Consider the following 18,098-nt stretch of genomic DNA (forward strand, 5'->3'; position numbering starts at 1 on the left):
TTCCCTGCGTGTCGTACAAGGCGACTAAAAGGGAAGGGAGCGGGGGGCTGGAAATCCTCCCCTCTCGTTATTTTTTTAATTTTCCAAAAGAAGGAACAGAGAAGGGGGCCAGGTGAGGATATTCCTCAACGGCCCAGTCCTCTGTTCTTAACGCTACTTCGCTAACGTGGGAAATGGCAAATAGCTTAAAAAAAAAAAAAAAAAAAAAATATATATATATATATATATATATATATATATATATATATATATATATATATATATATATATATATAAGCTTAAGTTATGATGAATATGATCCGTTACCCATTTATATTTATTCAGCTTGGGTGGGTGTTTGTTTGTTTGTTTGGGGGGATTTGTTTACAACGCGCGCTCAGCTGATTCTTGTAAACAATGAGGGTTTATAGTTGTTTGGTTCGACCAATGAGTGGTTCAGGGGCGCGGAGTGGGTACAAAGAGAAGGTAGTTTGTATAGATGATCAGGATTAATTTGAGGATTAATATGGATTAATAAGGAAGTGATAGGCATGTTGAACACGACGGTATACGACCCTTGAACACGACGGTATACGACCCTTGAACACGACGGTATACGACCCTTGAACACGACGGTATACGACCCTTGAACACGACGGTATATACGACCCTTGAACACGACGGTATACGACCCTTGAACACGACGGTATACGACCCTTGAACACGATGGTATACGACCCTTGAACACGACGGTATACGACCCTTGAACACGACGGTATACGACCCTTGAACACGATGGTATACGACCCTTGAACACGACGGTATACGACCCTTGAACACGATGGTATACGACCCTTGAACACGACGGTATACGACCCTTGAACACGACGGTATACGACCCTTGAACACAATGGTATACGACCCTTGAACACGACGGTATACGACCCTTGAACACGATGGTATACGACCCTTGAACACGACGGTATACGACCCTTGAACACGATGGTATACGACCCTTGAACACGACGGTATACGACCCTTGAACACGACGGTATACGACCCTTGAACACGATGGTATACGACCCTTGAACACGACGGTATACGACCCTCGAGCACGTCAGTACAAGGCATGAGTACGACGGTACGACCTTTTAGGGCACAGTGGCCTGACCTTTGACCCCTGATCACCAGTGGTCGAGGTCAGAGGTCAGCCCCTAATACGAAGAAGAGGTCGTACCGTCGTGCTGCTGTGCGGGTCGTACCGTCGTGCTGCTGTGCGGGTCGTACCATCATGCTCAAGTGGCTGGGATGAGACACACCGATCATGGACCCAGGTTCGATAACAATCTATGAATGGATCCGCCCTGCTCGACCCTGAAATAATAATGACAAGATATCAGGGTTGTATATCTGGCCGGATACGTGGGGAGGCGCCTGGTGGGATTTTATCGCGGTCTTAGATACGGGTTATCAGTCGTCTTGACCCCACGTATAGACACACGTACATCCTCGGTATATATATATATATATATATATATATATATATATATATATATATATATATATATATATATATTCCTATAAGTCCACGGGGAAAATGAAACACGAAAAGTTCCCAAGTGCACTTTCGTGTAATAATCACATCATCAGGGGAGACACAAGAGAGAAATATAACAGTCAGTTGATATACAACGAAATGTAAGAAACTTATACGATTATATATTACTCGTGATGATCATCATATACCCTTTTTATATTAACTCTTGTGCAGATTTTGAAATTTGATTTTGAATCTGAGCTGGATATAATTTTTTGTCCAGGTGATTTTTGTTAATATTATCACAGTTGAATATTGTTAATTACCCTCATTAATACTGGGAAGGTTAAAGGTCATGTTAAATTTATCGTAAATATGTAAACTGGTCAAGTATGAAGGCAAGAAATGTGCCTTAGCGAGGAAACATCTTAGAAAAAAAATTTATGTCGTTAATATATATATATGATGCGAGTTAGCGCCAAAAAACAGACGAAGAATGGCCCATATACGCATATATATATATGTTTTAGATATCTGGGAGTGGATCTGTCAGCGGATGGAACCATGGAAGCGGAAGTGGATCATAGGGTGGGGGAGGGGGCGAAAATTTTGGGAGCCTTGAAAAATGTGTGGAAGTCGAGAACATTATCTCGGAAAGCAAAAATGGGTATGTTTGAGGGAATAGTGGTTCCAACAATGCTGTATGGTTGCGAGGCGTGGGCTATGGATAGAGATGTGCGCAGGAGGATGGATGTGCTGGAAATGAGATGTTTGAGGACAATGTGTGGTGTGAGGTGGTTTGATCGAGTAAGTAACGTAAGGGTAAGAGAGATGTGTGGAAATAAAAAGAGCGTGGTTGAGAGAGCAGAAGAGGGTGTTTTGAAATGGTTTAGGGCACATGGAGAGAATGAGTGAGTGGAGAGAGAGCTTTTGAATGAGAGATTTGACCAAGAGGATATATGTGTCGGAGGTGGAGGGAACGAGGAGAAGAGGCGAGACCAACATTGGAGGTGGAAAGATGGAGTGAAAAAGATTTTGTGTGACTCGGGGCTCTGAACAACGCGTTAACGGGCAGTGTCTAACAACGCGTTAACGGGCAGTGTCTAACAACGCGTTAACGGGCAGTGTCTAACAACCGTTAACGGGCAGTGTCTAACAACCGTTAACGGGCAGTGTCTAACAACGCGTTAACGGGCAGTGTCTAACAACGCGTTAACGGGCAGTGTCTAACAACCGTTAACGGGCAGTGTCTAACAACCGTTAACGGGCAGTGTCTAACAACGCGTTAACGGGCAGTGTCTAACAACCCGTTAACGGGCAGTGTCTAACAACCCGTTAACGGGCAGTGTCTAACAACGCGTTAACGGGCAGTGTCTAACAACGCGTTAACGGGCAGTGTCTAACAACGCGTTAACGGGCAGTGTCTAACAACGCGTTAACGGGCAGTGTCTAACAACCGTTAACGGGCAGTGTCTAACAACCCGTTAACGGGCAGTGTCTAACAACCGTTAACGGGCAGTGTCTAACAACGCGTTAACGGGCAGTGTCTAACAACCCGTTAACGGGCAGTGTCTAACAACCCGTTAACGGGCAGTGTCTAACAACGCGTTAACGGGCAGTGTCTAACAACCCGTTAACGGGCAGTGTCTAACAACCCGTTAACGGGCAGTGTCTAACAACCCGTTAACGGGCAGTGTCTAACAACCCGTTAACGGGCAGTGTCTAACAACCCGTTAACGGGCAGTGTCTAACAACCCGTTAACGGGCAGTGTCTAACAACGCGTTAACGGGCAGTGTCTAACAACGCGTTAACGGGCAGTGTCTAACAACGCGTTAACGGGCAGTGTCTAACAACCGTTAACGGGCAGTGTCTAACAACCCGTTAACGGGCAGTGTCTAACAACGCGTTAACGGGCAGTGTCTAACAACCCGTTAACGGGCAGTGTCTAACAACCGTTAACGGGCAGTGTCTAACAACCGTTAACGGGCAGTGTCTAACAACCCGTTAACGGGCAGTGTCTAACAACCGTTAACGGGCAGTGTCTAACAACCGTTAACGGGCAGTGTCTAACAACCGTTAACGGGCAGTGTCTAACAACGCGTTAACGGGCAGTGTCTAACAACCGTTAACGGGCAGTGTCTAACAACGCGTTAACGGGCAGTGTCTAACAACCCGTTAACGGGCAGTGTCTAACAACCGTTAACGGGCAGTGTCTAACAACCGTTAACGGGCAGTGTCTAACAACCCGTTAACGGGCAGTGTCTAACAACCGTTAACGGGCAGTGTCTAACAACCCGTTAACGGGCAGTGTCTAACAACGCGTTAACGGGCAGTGTCTAACAACGCGTTAACGGGCAGTGTCTAACAACCCGTTAACGGGCAGTGTCTAACAACCCGTTAACGGGCAGTGTCTAACAACCGTTAACGGGCAGTGTCTAACAACCGTTAACGGGCAGTGTCTAACAACCGTTAACGGGCAGTGTCTAACAACCGTTAACGGGCAGTGTCTAACAACCGTTAACGGGCAGTGTCTAACAACCCGTTAACGGGCAGTGTCTAACAACGCGTTAACGGGCAGTGTCTAACAACCGTTAACGGGCAGTGTCTAACAACCGTTAACGGGCAGTGTCTAACAACGCGTTAACGGGCAGTGTCTAACAACCCGTTAACGGGCAGTGTCTAACAACCCGTTAACGGGCAGTGTCTAACAACCGTTAACGGGCAGTGTCTAACAACGCGTTAACGGGCAGTGTCTAACAACCGTTAACGGGCAGTGTCTAACAACCCGTTAACGGGCAGTGTCTAACAACCGTTAACGGGCAGTGTCTAACAACCGTTAACGGGCAGTGTCTAACAACGCGTTAACGGGCAGTGTCTAACAACGCGTTAACGGGCAGTGTCTAACAACGCGTTAACGGGCAGTGTCTAACAACGCGTTAACGGGCAGTGTCTAACAACGCGTTAACGGGCAGTGTCTAACAACGCGTTAACGGGCAGTGTCTAACAACGCGTTAACGGGCAGTGTCTAACAACCGTTAACGGGCAGTGTCTAACAACCGTTAACGGGCAGTGTCTAACAACGCGTTAACGGGCAGTGTCTAACAACGCGTTAACGGGCAGTGTCTAACAACCGTTAACGGGCAGTGTCTAACAACGCGTTAACGGGCAGTGTCTAACAACGCGTTAACGGGCAGTGTCTAACAACCGTTAACGGGCAGTGTCTAACAACGCGTTAACGGGCAGTGTCTAACAACGCGTTAACGGGCAGTGTCTAACAACCGTTAACGGGCAGTGTCTAACAACCGTTAACGGGCAGTGTCTAACAACGCGTTAACGGGCAGTGTCTAACAACCGTTAACGGGCAGTGTCTAACAACGCGTTAACGGGCAGTGTCTAACAACGCGTTAACGGGCAGTGTCTAACAACCGTTAACGGGCAGTGTCTAACAACCGTTAACGGGCAGTGTCTAACAACCGTTAACGGGCAGTGTCTAACAACCCGTTAACGGGCAGTGTCTAACAACCGTTAACGGGCAGTGTCTAACAACCGTTAACGGGCAGTGTCTAACAACCCGTTAACGGGCAGTGTCTAACAACCCGTTAACGGGCAGTGTCTAACAACCGTTAACGGGCAGTGTCTAACAACCGTTAACGGGCAGTGTCTAACAACCGTTAACGGGCAGTGTCTAACAACGCGTTAACGGGCAGTGTCTAACAACCGTTAACGGGCAGTGTCTAACAACCCGTTAACGGGCAGTGTCTAACAACGCGTTAACGGGCAGTGTCTAACAACGCGTTAACGGGCAGTGTCTAACAACGCGTTAACGGGCAGTGTCTAACAACCGTTAACGGGCAGTGTCTAACAACCCGTTAACGGGCAGTGTCTAACAACCGTTAACGGGCAGTGTCTAACAACCGTTAACGGGCAGTGTCTAACAACGCGTTAACGGGCAGTGTCTAACAACGCGTTAACGGGCAGTGTCTAACAACGCGTTAACGGGCAGTGTCTAACAACCGTTAACGGGCAGTGTCTAACAACCGTTAACGGGCAGTGTCTAACAACCCGTTAACGGGCAGTGTCTAACAACCCGTTAACGGGCAGTGTCTAACAACCCGTTAACGGGCAGTGTCTAACAACCGTTAACGGGCAGTGTCTAACAACCGTTAACGGGCAGTGTCTAACAACCCGTTAACGGGCAGTGTCTAACAACCCGTTAACGGGCAGTGTCTAACAACCGTTAACGGGCAGTGTCTAACAACCCGTTAACGGGCAGTGTCTAACAACCCGTTAACGGGCAGTGTCTAACAACGCGTTAACGGGCAGTGTCTAACAACCCGTTAACGGGCAGTGTCTAACGACCCGTTAACGGGCAGTGTCTAACAACCCGTTAACGGGCAGTGTCTAACAACCCGTTAACGGGCAGTGTCTAACAACGCGTTAACGGGCAGTGTCTAACAACCGTTAACGGGCAGTGTCTAACAACCCGTTAACGGGCAGTGTCTAACAACGCGTTAACGGGCAGTGTCTAACAACCGTTAACGGGCAGTGTCTAACAACCCGTTAACGGGCAGTGTCTAACAACGCGTTAACGGGCAGTGTCTAACAACCGTTAACGGGCAGTGTCTAACAACCCGTTAACGGGCAGTGTCTAACAACCCGTTAACGGGCAGTGTCTAACAACCGTTAACGGGCAGTGTCTAACAACCCGTTAACGGGCAGTGTCTAACAACCCGTTAACGGGCAGTGTCTAACAACCGTTAACGGGCAGTGTCTAACAACGCGTTAACGGGCAGTGTCTAACAACCGTTAACGGGCAGTGTCTAACAACCCGTTAACGGGCAGTGTCTAACAACCGTTAACGGGCAGTGTCTAACAACCGTTAACGGGCAGTGTCTAACAACGCGTTAACGGGCAGTGTCTAACAACCCGTTAACGGGCAGTGTCTAACAACGCGTTAACGGGCAGTGTCTAACAACGCGTTAACGGGCAGTGTCTAACAACGCGTTAACGGGCAGTGTCTAACAACGCGTTAACGGGCAGTGTCTAACAACCGTTAACGGGCAGTGTCTAACAACCGTTAACGGGCAGTGTCTAACAACCGTTAACGGGCAGTGTCTAACAACCGTTAACGGGCAGTGTCTAACAACGCGTTAACGGGCAGTGTCTAACAACGCGTTAACGGGCAGTGTCTAACAACGCGTTAACGGGCAGTGTCTAACAACCGTTAACGGGCAGTGTCTAACAACGCGTTAACGGGCAGTGTCTAACAACCGTTAACGGGCAGTGTCTAACAACCGTTAACGGGCAGTGTCTAACAACCGTTAACGGGCAGTGTCTAACAACGCGTTAACGGGCAGTGTCTAACAACCCGTTAACGGGCAGTGTCTAACAACGCGTTAACGGGCAGTGTCTAACAACGCGTTAACGGGCAGTGTCTAACAACCGTTAACGGGCAGTGTCTAACAACCGTTAACGGGCAGTGTCTAACAACCGTTAACGGGCAGTGTCTAACAACGCGTTAACGGGCAGTGTCTAACAACCGTTAACTGGCAGTGTCTAACAACGCGTTAACGGGCAGTGTCTAACAACGCGTTAACGGGCAGTGTCTAACAACCCGTTAACGGGCAGTGTCTAACGACGCGTTAACGGGCAGTGTCCAACAACCCGTTAACGGGCAGTGTCTAACGACCCGTTAACGGATAGCGTCTAACAACCCGTTAACGGGCAGTGTCCAGCAAAGGACGGATAGATAAACGGTGACGGGCCAACGGCGTTTAAGGATGAACAGACAAACGGCCGTTGACAGGCAAATGTCTAAGCAGTAAACAGAGCTTAGGGAGGAAGGTTAGATAGATAGATAGATACTACTTGCCGAGCGCCACCGCCATGACCAGCGCCGACTAAGCGCACTGTCAGCGCCCACCTGTCATGCGCGCTGTCATGCGCGCTGACATATGCTCTGCCATGCGCGCTGATTTGTGTTCTGTCAGCGCCCACCTGTCATGCGCTCTTTCATTCGCGCTGACATGTGCTCTGTCAGCGCCCACCTGTCATGCGCGCTGTCATGCGCTCTTTCATTCGCGCTGACATGTGCTCTGTCAGCGCCCACCTGTCATGCGCGCTGACATGTGCTCTGTCAGCGCCCACCTGTCATGCGCGCTGTCATGCGCTCTTTCATTCGCGCTGACATGTGCTCTGTCAGCGAGCACCTGTCATGCGCGCTGTCGTGCGCTCTTTCATTCGCGCTGACATGCGCTCTGTCATGCGCGCTGTCATGCACGACTGGGGGGGGGGGGGGAGAACAAGAGATGTTCGATGTTCTTCATCAAGACGTGGCGCCTCCCGTGCGTGGAAGGGGCCACGTGCCCTGCCACGTGCCCCGCCGACCTCAGCACGTGGCACTTGGTAAAGTTTCTTGGTTCCGTCCACCAGCCACGTGCCCAGTGCTGTTCTTTCCCTTGTCATTACTCTTAATAGCCCTACCGCTCTCTACTAGCCGTATTTTGATAGCCCTACCTTTATCTACTAGTTATATTACTAGCCGTAGGCTAATAGTCCTATCGCTGTCTACTAGCCGTATTACTAGCCGTATCCTAACAGCCCTGTCTCGGTCTACTGCCTTAACTAGCCATATTACTAGTAGTAATATGGCTAGTTAAGTCATCTAACCTTGAATTAAAGAAACCTTAACAGCCCCTCTCCCCCATAACCCTTGTTTACCCCAACACACTCATTACCGTAACCCCCATTAGACCCCCATTTTCCGCCAGTTACCCATTCCTATTCGGTAGCGCTGCCTGTGTTATTTTTTCGTCACTAAATAGCGGGTGTGGGGTTTTTACCACCACGAAAACAAACATGGGGTTTTTTTTTTTCTTCCCCTATTTTGCATAATCTCAGGTTTCTTATTCTAAACCTTTCTTATAATGTTACTTTTTATAATGTAAAAAAATAATGTAGAAAAGTTTTATATGTTTTTAATGTAGAAAAGTCATGTAGAAAAGTCTTATTTGTTTTTTAATGTAGAAAAGTAATGTAGAAAAGTTTTATTTGTTTTTAATGTAGAAAAGTGTTATTTATGTGTGTGTGTGTGTGTGTGTGTGTGTGTGTGTGTGTGTGTGTGTGTGTAGAAAAGTCCTATATTTTCGACTGCTATATTGCGTACGACCAACGTGGAATATAACTTGAATTTAAGACAGTGAGGAAGAAAGATAATAACAGGATAGAATTTGGTTTTTGGACATAGCAGCGAGAGATAGATAGAGATAGATAGATAGATAGATAGAGAGAGAGAGAGGGAGAGAGAGAGAGAGAGAGAGAGAGAGAGAGAGAGCCTGCGTTATTATACACCGTCATATATATATATATATATGTAAAAAAAGAAAACGGTTTGCTGGTTTTTTGTTAGTAACGATGTGGTTGAATTGTTTCGTAGCGTGACGCTTGTTAATGATGATAGTAGGAGGCTGGGCTACAGGGGACGGGGGGGGGGGAGAGGGTAATGTGTTACTCGGGGTAATGCGTTACTCCTCGCCGCTTCGTGGTGGTGAGTGAGATGATGACACAGCGTCGTTGGAGTGTGTGGAGAAGATGGGGTTCAGGTAATTATCTGGCTACTGTCCCTCACGACCAGTGTGGTTACGCCGTGCGTACACGGGTGGGGGGGGGGGGGGGGGGGACACGCTGCTGTTGCTGTTTTTCCGGACTTCGGGGTTGGAAACCTGAGTTGTATAGGGGGGTGGCTGTCGTACCTTGAATAGGGGGGGGGGCTGTCATACCTTGTATAGGGGGGTGTCGTACCTTGTATAGGGGGGGGGTTGCTTTCGCGACGCGTAGAATAAACGTGCACGTGGTACCGAGGACCTCACATGTGTGCACGTGCACGTGGTGTGGCGTATGAGTGGATCACGTGCGTATGAAAGGCCTCCCGTTGTGGCGTATTAGTTGATCGTTTGCGTATTAATAGCCTTGCGAATTGCGTATACCCGAACGAGGTGTGCGCTTTTACGAGCGTATATATATATATATATATATATATATATATATATATATATATATATATATATATATATATATATATGCGTATATATATATATATATATATATATATATATATATATATATATATATATATATATATATATATATATATATATATATATATCAACCACCTGCCATCGTATACGCACACGTATCATCAACATACGTTGCGTATGCAAATGAGGCTCTTAGGAAGTCGCACGCACATGCACGTGCGTGTGCGTGCATGTGCCTTTAACTGCTCATCAAGTGTTGTGGGTGACGACACGCGAAGATGGTGGGATATATGTGCGCAAAGTTATGTACAATCTGCACATAAGGGAGAGACGCACACACATGTGTGTATATATAAACCGAAACGCACATATGCGTGTATATATATGAACCAAGACGCACACATATGTGTGTATATGTAAAGCGAAACGCATATATGTGTATATATATAAACCGAGATGCACACGTGTGTATATGTATATGAACCGAGATGCACACATGTGTGTATATATGAACCGAGACGCACACGTGTGTGTGTATATATATAAACCGAGGTTGACGGAGCGTATAACATGCTATGATATATCAAACCAGAGGGACATAACGTGCCATATTCAGTGGTAAGTTAAGTTACGAATGACCTCTCCCGGCATTGAGGTAGCCAGATGTGTACCCATTGATACATGTGACTTAAGTCAGGGTTGTTATAGTAAGCCACATGTGGCCGTCGTCTGGGTTAAGGACGCACATGTGAACCTGTTTATATATAAAAACTCGAGGTCGCGTTACATGGTCGAGATGGCGAGGAGTTTGTATGTGTGTGTGTGTGTGTGTGTGTGTGTGTGTGTGTAAGCTGGGGGGGGGGGACACAGCGTTGTTAATGTGAGTTTACGAATAATTATTTTAATGTACGTTTAAGGAAAAGAAAGGAAATTATATATAAATATATATATATATATATATATATATATATATATATATATATATATATATATATATATATATGTATGTGTGTGTGTATATATATATATATATATATATATATATATATATATATATATATATATATATATATATATATATATATATATATGAGAGGGAGAGAATGTATTACACAGTTGCAATAGTATGATGATAGAGTTATGAGAAGCGAATATATGTGTAAGTAAATGGCACATTTTATCATTATCGGATGATGGGATAGATCGTTAATTATCAATACACTGGGACAGTTTGTAATACACTGGGACAGTTTGTAAAGTCCTTGAATACAGTGCCTACAGCCACAGGGTAGTGAAGGAATGGTTATATAGAGGGCAGACACGTAGCCTGGGGTGTGTAGATGGTTACACAGAGGGTAGACACGTAGCCTGGGGTGTGTAGATGGTTACACAGAGGGTAGACACGTAGCCTGGGGTGTGTAGATGGTTACACAGAGGGTAGACCCATGGTGTGGGGTGTGGTTGAGCACACACCCCCACTGGTGATGGTAGACGGGAGTGTGTGCTAATACAGGAAGAGGTGTCAACCTACTTGTTTGCCAAGGGAATCTTGGACCAATCGTAATCTTCCAAGATCTTGGAGACGGCTTCGCTAATCTCCCCGGAGAAATTCTGGCCGTTGGAGAGGAAGACGGTCTCCACCACTCCGTCCTCCCCGCCACCACCGGGCACTCCACCATTGCTCCCGCCTCCACCAACATTGCCGCCGCTCCTGGTGACTGACGGTCTGGTCAGGTCTCCAACACTGACGGTGGTGGAGGAGGAAGAGGAGGAGGAGGAGCTGCTGCTGGTGGTGGTGCAGATGACGGTGGAGAGTGGGGTGTTGGAGAGGGCGTTGGTGTGGGGCGGCTGCGGTGGTGGTGGTGGTGGTGGTGGAGGAGGAGGTGGAGGCGTTAGGTAGGTGGATTTGGCTGTCGTCTTGTGGGTGGTTGGCTGGTGGAGTGTTGGAGGCTGGAGAACGCAAGGTCGCGTGTTCACGTCGGGGGGACAGAAGCTCCCCGTAGTCTCCCCCAGCAGCGGGGACACGCGCTCCTCCTTCACCGTCTCCATCTCTCTGGGGTGTGTGTGTGTGTGTGTGTGTCAGGGGGAGGGGCGCTGCCCCCCTACGTCTGGTCACCTGGGGGGGGGGGGGGGGGAGCGAGTGAGTCTTGCACTATATACACACACACACGCGCGCACAGGAGGCGCTCCGGCCACGCAGCGGAGGGCGTGGGAGGGGAGACTGACTGGGGAAGAGGAAGGGAAATAGAAATCTACGGTGCCTCTTTGTTGAGTTATATAGGGCGCTTGAGTCTCTGTCTCTCTCTGTGTCTCTCTCTCTCTCTCCACCAACACACGAGGAGGAGAAATTAAAGGAAACTTAGTCCAGTTTGAGCGCGTGTCAGGGGGCGCGTGTGAGCGCGCGCGGGGGGTAAAGACAGTGCGTGTTGGATGAGTCCCAGGGCGCGTGCGTGGGGGTTACAGGGAAGGACTTCAAACACCAGCACGTGCTGTGGTGGGAGGAGGGGGGGGTGTGGTGTGTTGTGGTGGTCACACACACGCACGCACGCACGCGCACACACAGAACACAACACAGGGCAGCACGTGGCAGCGCGCGCGCTTCCGTCAGCGGCGGGGATGTGGCGTGGCGTGCGCGGCGGTGGCCACAGTTCACTGGAGCAGCGTTGTGTGGCACAAATAGATTAGCTTCACAGCAGTGACTGCCGCCACCCACGGACACTCGTCCCTTGTCCGCCACCCCCTGCCGCCCACCCACCCACCCACCCACCGGGCCGGCCGCCCCGCCCACAGCACCACGCCACCCGGCCAATAGCCGGCCCGGGAGGCGCGCCCGCCCGCGCTCATTGGTGCGCGGGGGATTCCGGTGGGCGGAGTGTTGCCGTTTTTCTATTTCTTGTTGGAGGAGCGTGTGTGTGTGTGGGGGGGGGGGGGTGGGGGGGGGGGGGTACTTTTTTGTGTGTGTTGGTGCGCGCGGGGTAATTAAAGGGGGGGAGGGAGGAGGGGGGGGTGTTGTGTGTGGGGGTGAGGGAGGGAGTGGGACAGTAGCGCTAACCACAGCCGGAATAATATGATGAACAACACGTGTCATCAAACAATTAACCTTAACCAAGCAGTATATAAATGTCACAAAAATGTGGAGGGGAAAAATAAATAAATAAATTTGTTTATTGGGAAATGGTTTGTTGACGACGAGTGGCGGGGGTTTGGTACGACGACACGACGACCGTTAACGACGCGTGCATGACCTGTGGTTCATGACGTGTTCACAACGACGACTCTCCCCCTCCCTCTCCCCCTCCCTCTCCCTCTCCCTCTCCCCTCCCATCACCATGGTTACGCGCCCTACCGTCGCTAACCACGGCGTGTACGCATCTGTTACGATCGGTAACGACGTAACGTAACGTAACGTAAAGGGGGGGGGAGAGCGGAGGGGGGATTGAAACGAATGGGGATAGTTCGCGTTGTGGTCATGCAAGACACGCCGCTCCCTCATCACTCTCTCCAACACCAACACCAACAGGTGGTGTTGGTGTTGGTGGTGGTGTTGGAGAAATGTATATGGTAGAGAGAGAGAGACATTGTAAACAAAATGTTTATAAAAGACGATCATTAATGTTTTGTGTTGGGGGGAAGGAGGGGGGGAAGCGGGGGGGGGTTCCGATTATCTATCTACAACCCCCCCCTTACAACTCCCAACCCCCCCAGCCTCACCTCCCCCCCCCCCCCCCACATCGCCTTTTAAAGATACGGATGAAAAAAAGAAAATCGTGTATCTCTCTCTCTCTCTCCGCATCTTGGACTTCCCTCACGACACAGTGATGAGAAAAAGGAGGGAGTGGGGAACCCCCAGTATGTACACGTAGAAATAACACACACACACACACACACACACACACACATGTATTTCTCACAGTTATTCTGTGTCACATGTTCTGAACAGCTGTGACCAGATACCCCATTTTTTATATCCATATATTCAAATAAATTCGAGATTTTCACGTAATATGGAAAATAAATTAAAGAATTAGGTCATTTTTAGCGTTTTTATATTTACTTTTGAAGGCCTGGTCTAATGCCAAGGTGGAGGAGGTCTTCAAGATGTATATGAATGTGTATATATGTATATGTATATATGTATATATTACATATGTTAGTTGATCTGTGCATCATGATGGTGGCTAGCGCTGTGTGTGTGTGTGTGTGTGTGTGTGTGTGTGTGTGTACGTCAGGTGTAGCACAGGTGACATGGCCGGGCTAACTACACCCCCCCCCCCCCCCCGCGTGTCACGTGTCACAAGCTTATAACAACTGTTCTCCTCAAACAACAACAACAACAACAACCCTTGAACACGACGGTATACGACCTTTGAACACGACGGTATACAACCCTTGAACACGATGGTGTACGACCCTTGAACACGACGGTATACGACCCTTCAACACGACGGTATACGACCCTTGAACACGACGGTATACAACCCTTGAACACGACGGTATACGACCCTTGAACACGACGGTATACGACCCTTCAACACGACGGTATACGACCCTTGAACACGACGGTATACGACCCTTGAACACGACGGTATACGACCCTTGAACACGACGGTATACGACCCTTGAACACGACGGTATACGACCCTTGAACACGACGGTATACGACCCTTGAACACGACGGTATACGACCCTTGAACACGACAGTATACGACCCTTGAACACGATGGTGTACGACCCTTGAACACGACGGTATACAACCCTTGAACACGATGGTGTACGACCCTTGAACACGACGGTATACAACCCTTGAACACGACGGTATACGACCCTTGAACACGACGGTATACAACCCTTGAACACGACGGTATACGACCCTTGAACACGACGGTATACGACCCTTCAACACGACGGTATACGACCCTTGAACACGACGGTATACGACCCTTGAACACGACGGTATACGACCCTTGAACACGACGGTATACGACCCTTGAACACGACGGTATACGACCCTTGAACACGACGGTATACGACCCTTGAACACGACGGTATACGACCCTTGAACACGACAGTATACGACCCTTGAACACGATGGTGTACGACCCTTGAACACGACGGTATACGACCCTTGAACACGACGGTATACGACCCTTCAACACGACGGTATACGACCCTTGAACACGACGGTATACGACCCTTGAACACGACGGTATACGACCCTTGAACACGACGGTATACAACCCTTGAACACGATGGTGTACGACCCTTGAACACGACGGTATACGACCCTTCAACACGACGGTATACGACCCTTGAACACGACGGTATACGACCCTTCAACACGACGGTATACGACCCTTGAACACGACGGTATACGACCCTTGAACACGACGGTATACGACCCTTGAACACGACGGTATACGACCCTTGAACACGACGGTATACGACCCTTGAACACGACAGTATACGACCCTTGAACACGATGGTGTACGACCCTTGAACACGACGGTATACGACCCTTGAACACGACGGTATACGACCCTTCAACACGACGGTATACGACCCTTGAACACGACGGTATACGACCCTTGAACACGACGGTATACGACCCTTGAACACGACGGTATACGACCCTTGAACACGACGGTATACGACCCTTGAACACGACGGTATACGACCCTTGAACACGACGGTGTACGACCCTTGAACACGACGGTATACGACCCTGTGATAACTACTGTGCGACCTGTGGTTATTGATGGTTGGGAATATTCACGTGGTCGTTTAGGGTCAGGTCAAATGTCACGGCGTCGTAGCCAAGGGTCGTATTTGTCGTACTCCAAAGGTCGCACGTGTGCGCAAAAAGTCGTACCGTCGTAATCAATACATCGTAAAAAAAAATCCACCAAAACCAGGTGAAACAAAAATAGATATAATCTACGTCATTATTTTTAATCCTAGAGTCAATTTAATTTGAATAAAAATCCCAAGTTTTATATTCACAAGCTATTTTTTAAGTATCGGAAATTTTTATAATTATCAAAACTCTTATGTTGATTCATATTTTTCAAGTTCTGAAATCATATTTGGATTTGATGTATGTTACATGATTTTTAGCGTGTGAGGGTACCCTGCTGTTGGTGATTTAAAAAGAAAAATTGGAAAGAGAAAGTAAAAGTAATTTTTTCATGTAGTAAGAAATAATATATATATATATATATATATATATATATATATATATATATATATATATATATATATATATATATATATATATATCACGTTATTTTGTGGGCTTCATTTAGTAGTAAATTATATAAAGAAGTTTGATATATAATAATATTTTTTGAAGGTTGTTATAGCAGTGATGGACTTATTATTATTATTATTATTATTATATATATATATATATATATATATATATATATATATATATATATATATATATATATATATATATATATATATATCAATTTACCTTGCTAACTGCTATGGTTACAGACGCCTGTATCTGTTTCCTGGTGGAGTCTCCATGTTACATGAAACACGTCACATTTGCTGTATTTCCCATCCATGTAACCAGGAGCTGTGTTGTGGTTAGCCACACGAGCTAACTCTGGTGTTAGGAGATTACGTTTGGAAATCTTTGTTAGTTAGGTACCCTCATCAATACATCTTCCTAGTCTATTGTATATATATATTTTTTTTTCAAGCCACCAGTCTACTGTATAATTTTTTTTGTAAGCTACGAGGCTATTGTATAATTTTTTTGTAAGCTACGAGGCTATTGTATAATTTTTTTGTAAGCTACGAGGCTGTTGTATAATTTTTTGTAAGCTACGAGGCTATTGTATAATTTTTTGTAAGCTTCTAGTCTATTGTATAATTTTCTACAAGCTACGAGGGTATTGTATAATTTTTTGCAAGCTACCAGTCTATTGCATGATTTTTTCTTTGCAAGCTACGAGGCTATTGTATAATTTTGTTGCTAGCTACGAGTCTATTGTGCATTTTTTTTTCTTTTTTTGCAAGCTAGTCGTCTATAATTTTTTTGCAAGCTGTGAGTCTATTTGATAATTATTTTTACAATCTACCAGTCTATTGTATGATTTTTTGCAATCTACGAGTTTATTGTATAATTATTTTTTGCAAGCCACGAATTTATTGTATAAATTTTTTTGTAAGCTACGAGTTTATTGTATAATTATTTTTTGCAAGCTACGAGTTTATTGTATAATTTTTTTTGTAAGCTACGAGTTTATTGTATAATTATTTTTTGCAAGCCACGAATTTATTGTATAAATTTTTTTGTAAGCTACGAGTTTATTGTATAATTATTTTTTGCAAGCTACGAGTTTATTGTATAATTTTTTTTGTAAGCTACGAGTTTATTGTATAATTATTTTTTGCAAGCCACGAATTTATTGTATATATTTTTTTGCAAGCTACGAGTTTATTGTATAATTACTTTTTGCAAGCTACGAGTTTATTGTATAATTACTTTTTGCAAGCTAACTTTTTCATCGACATTTTTTGTCAATTTATGCAAGAAAATTATTTACTTTGTCAATTGTCGTAGCAAATTTAACAAATAAAAATGTCCATTTTCACTGTTTTTGCCGAAATTTCTTGATCGTGTTTTTGTAACAAGCCAACTGTCATTAGACATATTCCTTGTCCGCAAACAAATAAGAAATACTTACATGCTCACTTACAACATATTCTCGCTTACTTATACTTATCTGTGTACTTACTTATATAAGACTGGTATCCTTGCTTACCTGAGTTATAAATGATACTCCTCATATACTTACGTATATGGTATATTCTTGTTTGCTGAGGTATAACAAGTGAGTTTGTTTGCTTGTGTAACATCTGTCCTTGTTTGCAGGTAGGTGGCGTTGCTGTATCATACAGGTTCTGAACAAGATTGTAGCCTTTCCGTTAACCATGTGGTATGTAGTCTTGCTCCACACACACACACACACACACACACACACACACACACACACACACACACACACACACACACACACACTTGCCTTTGGAATGGTATAAAGTCCTGGCCCTTGTGTGCTGGCGTGGTGTGGGAAACGTTCCGAGGGGGAGAGTGGGGGGGGGGAAAACGTTCGCAGGGTCTGGTGTGAAACGTTTTTTTTTTCTTTTCTTTAAGGGATGGGTATAGAAAACGTTCGTAGGTCCTAGATGAACACGTGGTCAGTGTGTATGTGTGTGTGTGTGTGTGTTGTACTACACAAGACACATGGATCAGCTGGGCTGTGTTGTTTTGTATTAACGAGTCATTAGTGGGTGTGGCGTGAGTGGTTAGTGACACGTGATGGTGGTTGAGGCTGTTAGCGGGTAAAGGTAGTTAGGTGAAGGTGGAGGAAGAGAGAGTTGGGTGGATGAGGAGAGAAAGAAGGCAGTATTGATCATACATATGTACCTACATATGGAGGCTACGTACACACACACACACACACACAGGTCGGTCCCTCGTTGACCCGACGCAAAATTGGACGCATTCGATTTTGATCTTTGCGTCGAC

The 18,098-nt window shown here is 46.3% G+C and overlaps 1 protein-coding gene across 1 annotated transcript in view; it reads right to left on the bottom strand.

Moving 5' to 3' along the window:
* The window catches only part of LOC139757495 (uncharacterized), a 33,256-nt gene extending 20,996 nt beyond the window's left edge, over positions 1-12,260 (bottom strand). The window contains exon 1 of the mRNA XM_071678008.1: positions 11,085-12,260. Within this exon, the coding sequence (XP_071534109.1) occupies positions 11,085-11,602 (518 nt within the window). The 5' untranslated portion in view covers positions 11,603-12,260. The remainder of the gene's footprint in view (positions 1-11,084) is intronic.
* Positions 12,261-18,098: the final 5,838 nt, after the last annotated feature.

This window comes from Panulirus ornatus, chromosome 27 (genome assembly GCF_036320965.1).
Source record: "Panulirus ornatus isolate Po-2019 chromosome 27, ASM3632096v1, whole genome shotgun sequence".
NCBI lineage: Eukaryota > Metazoa > Arthropoda > Malacostraca > Decapoda > Palinuridae > Panulirus > Panulirus ornatus.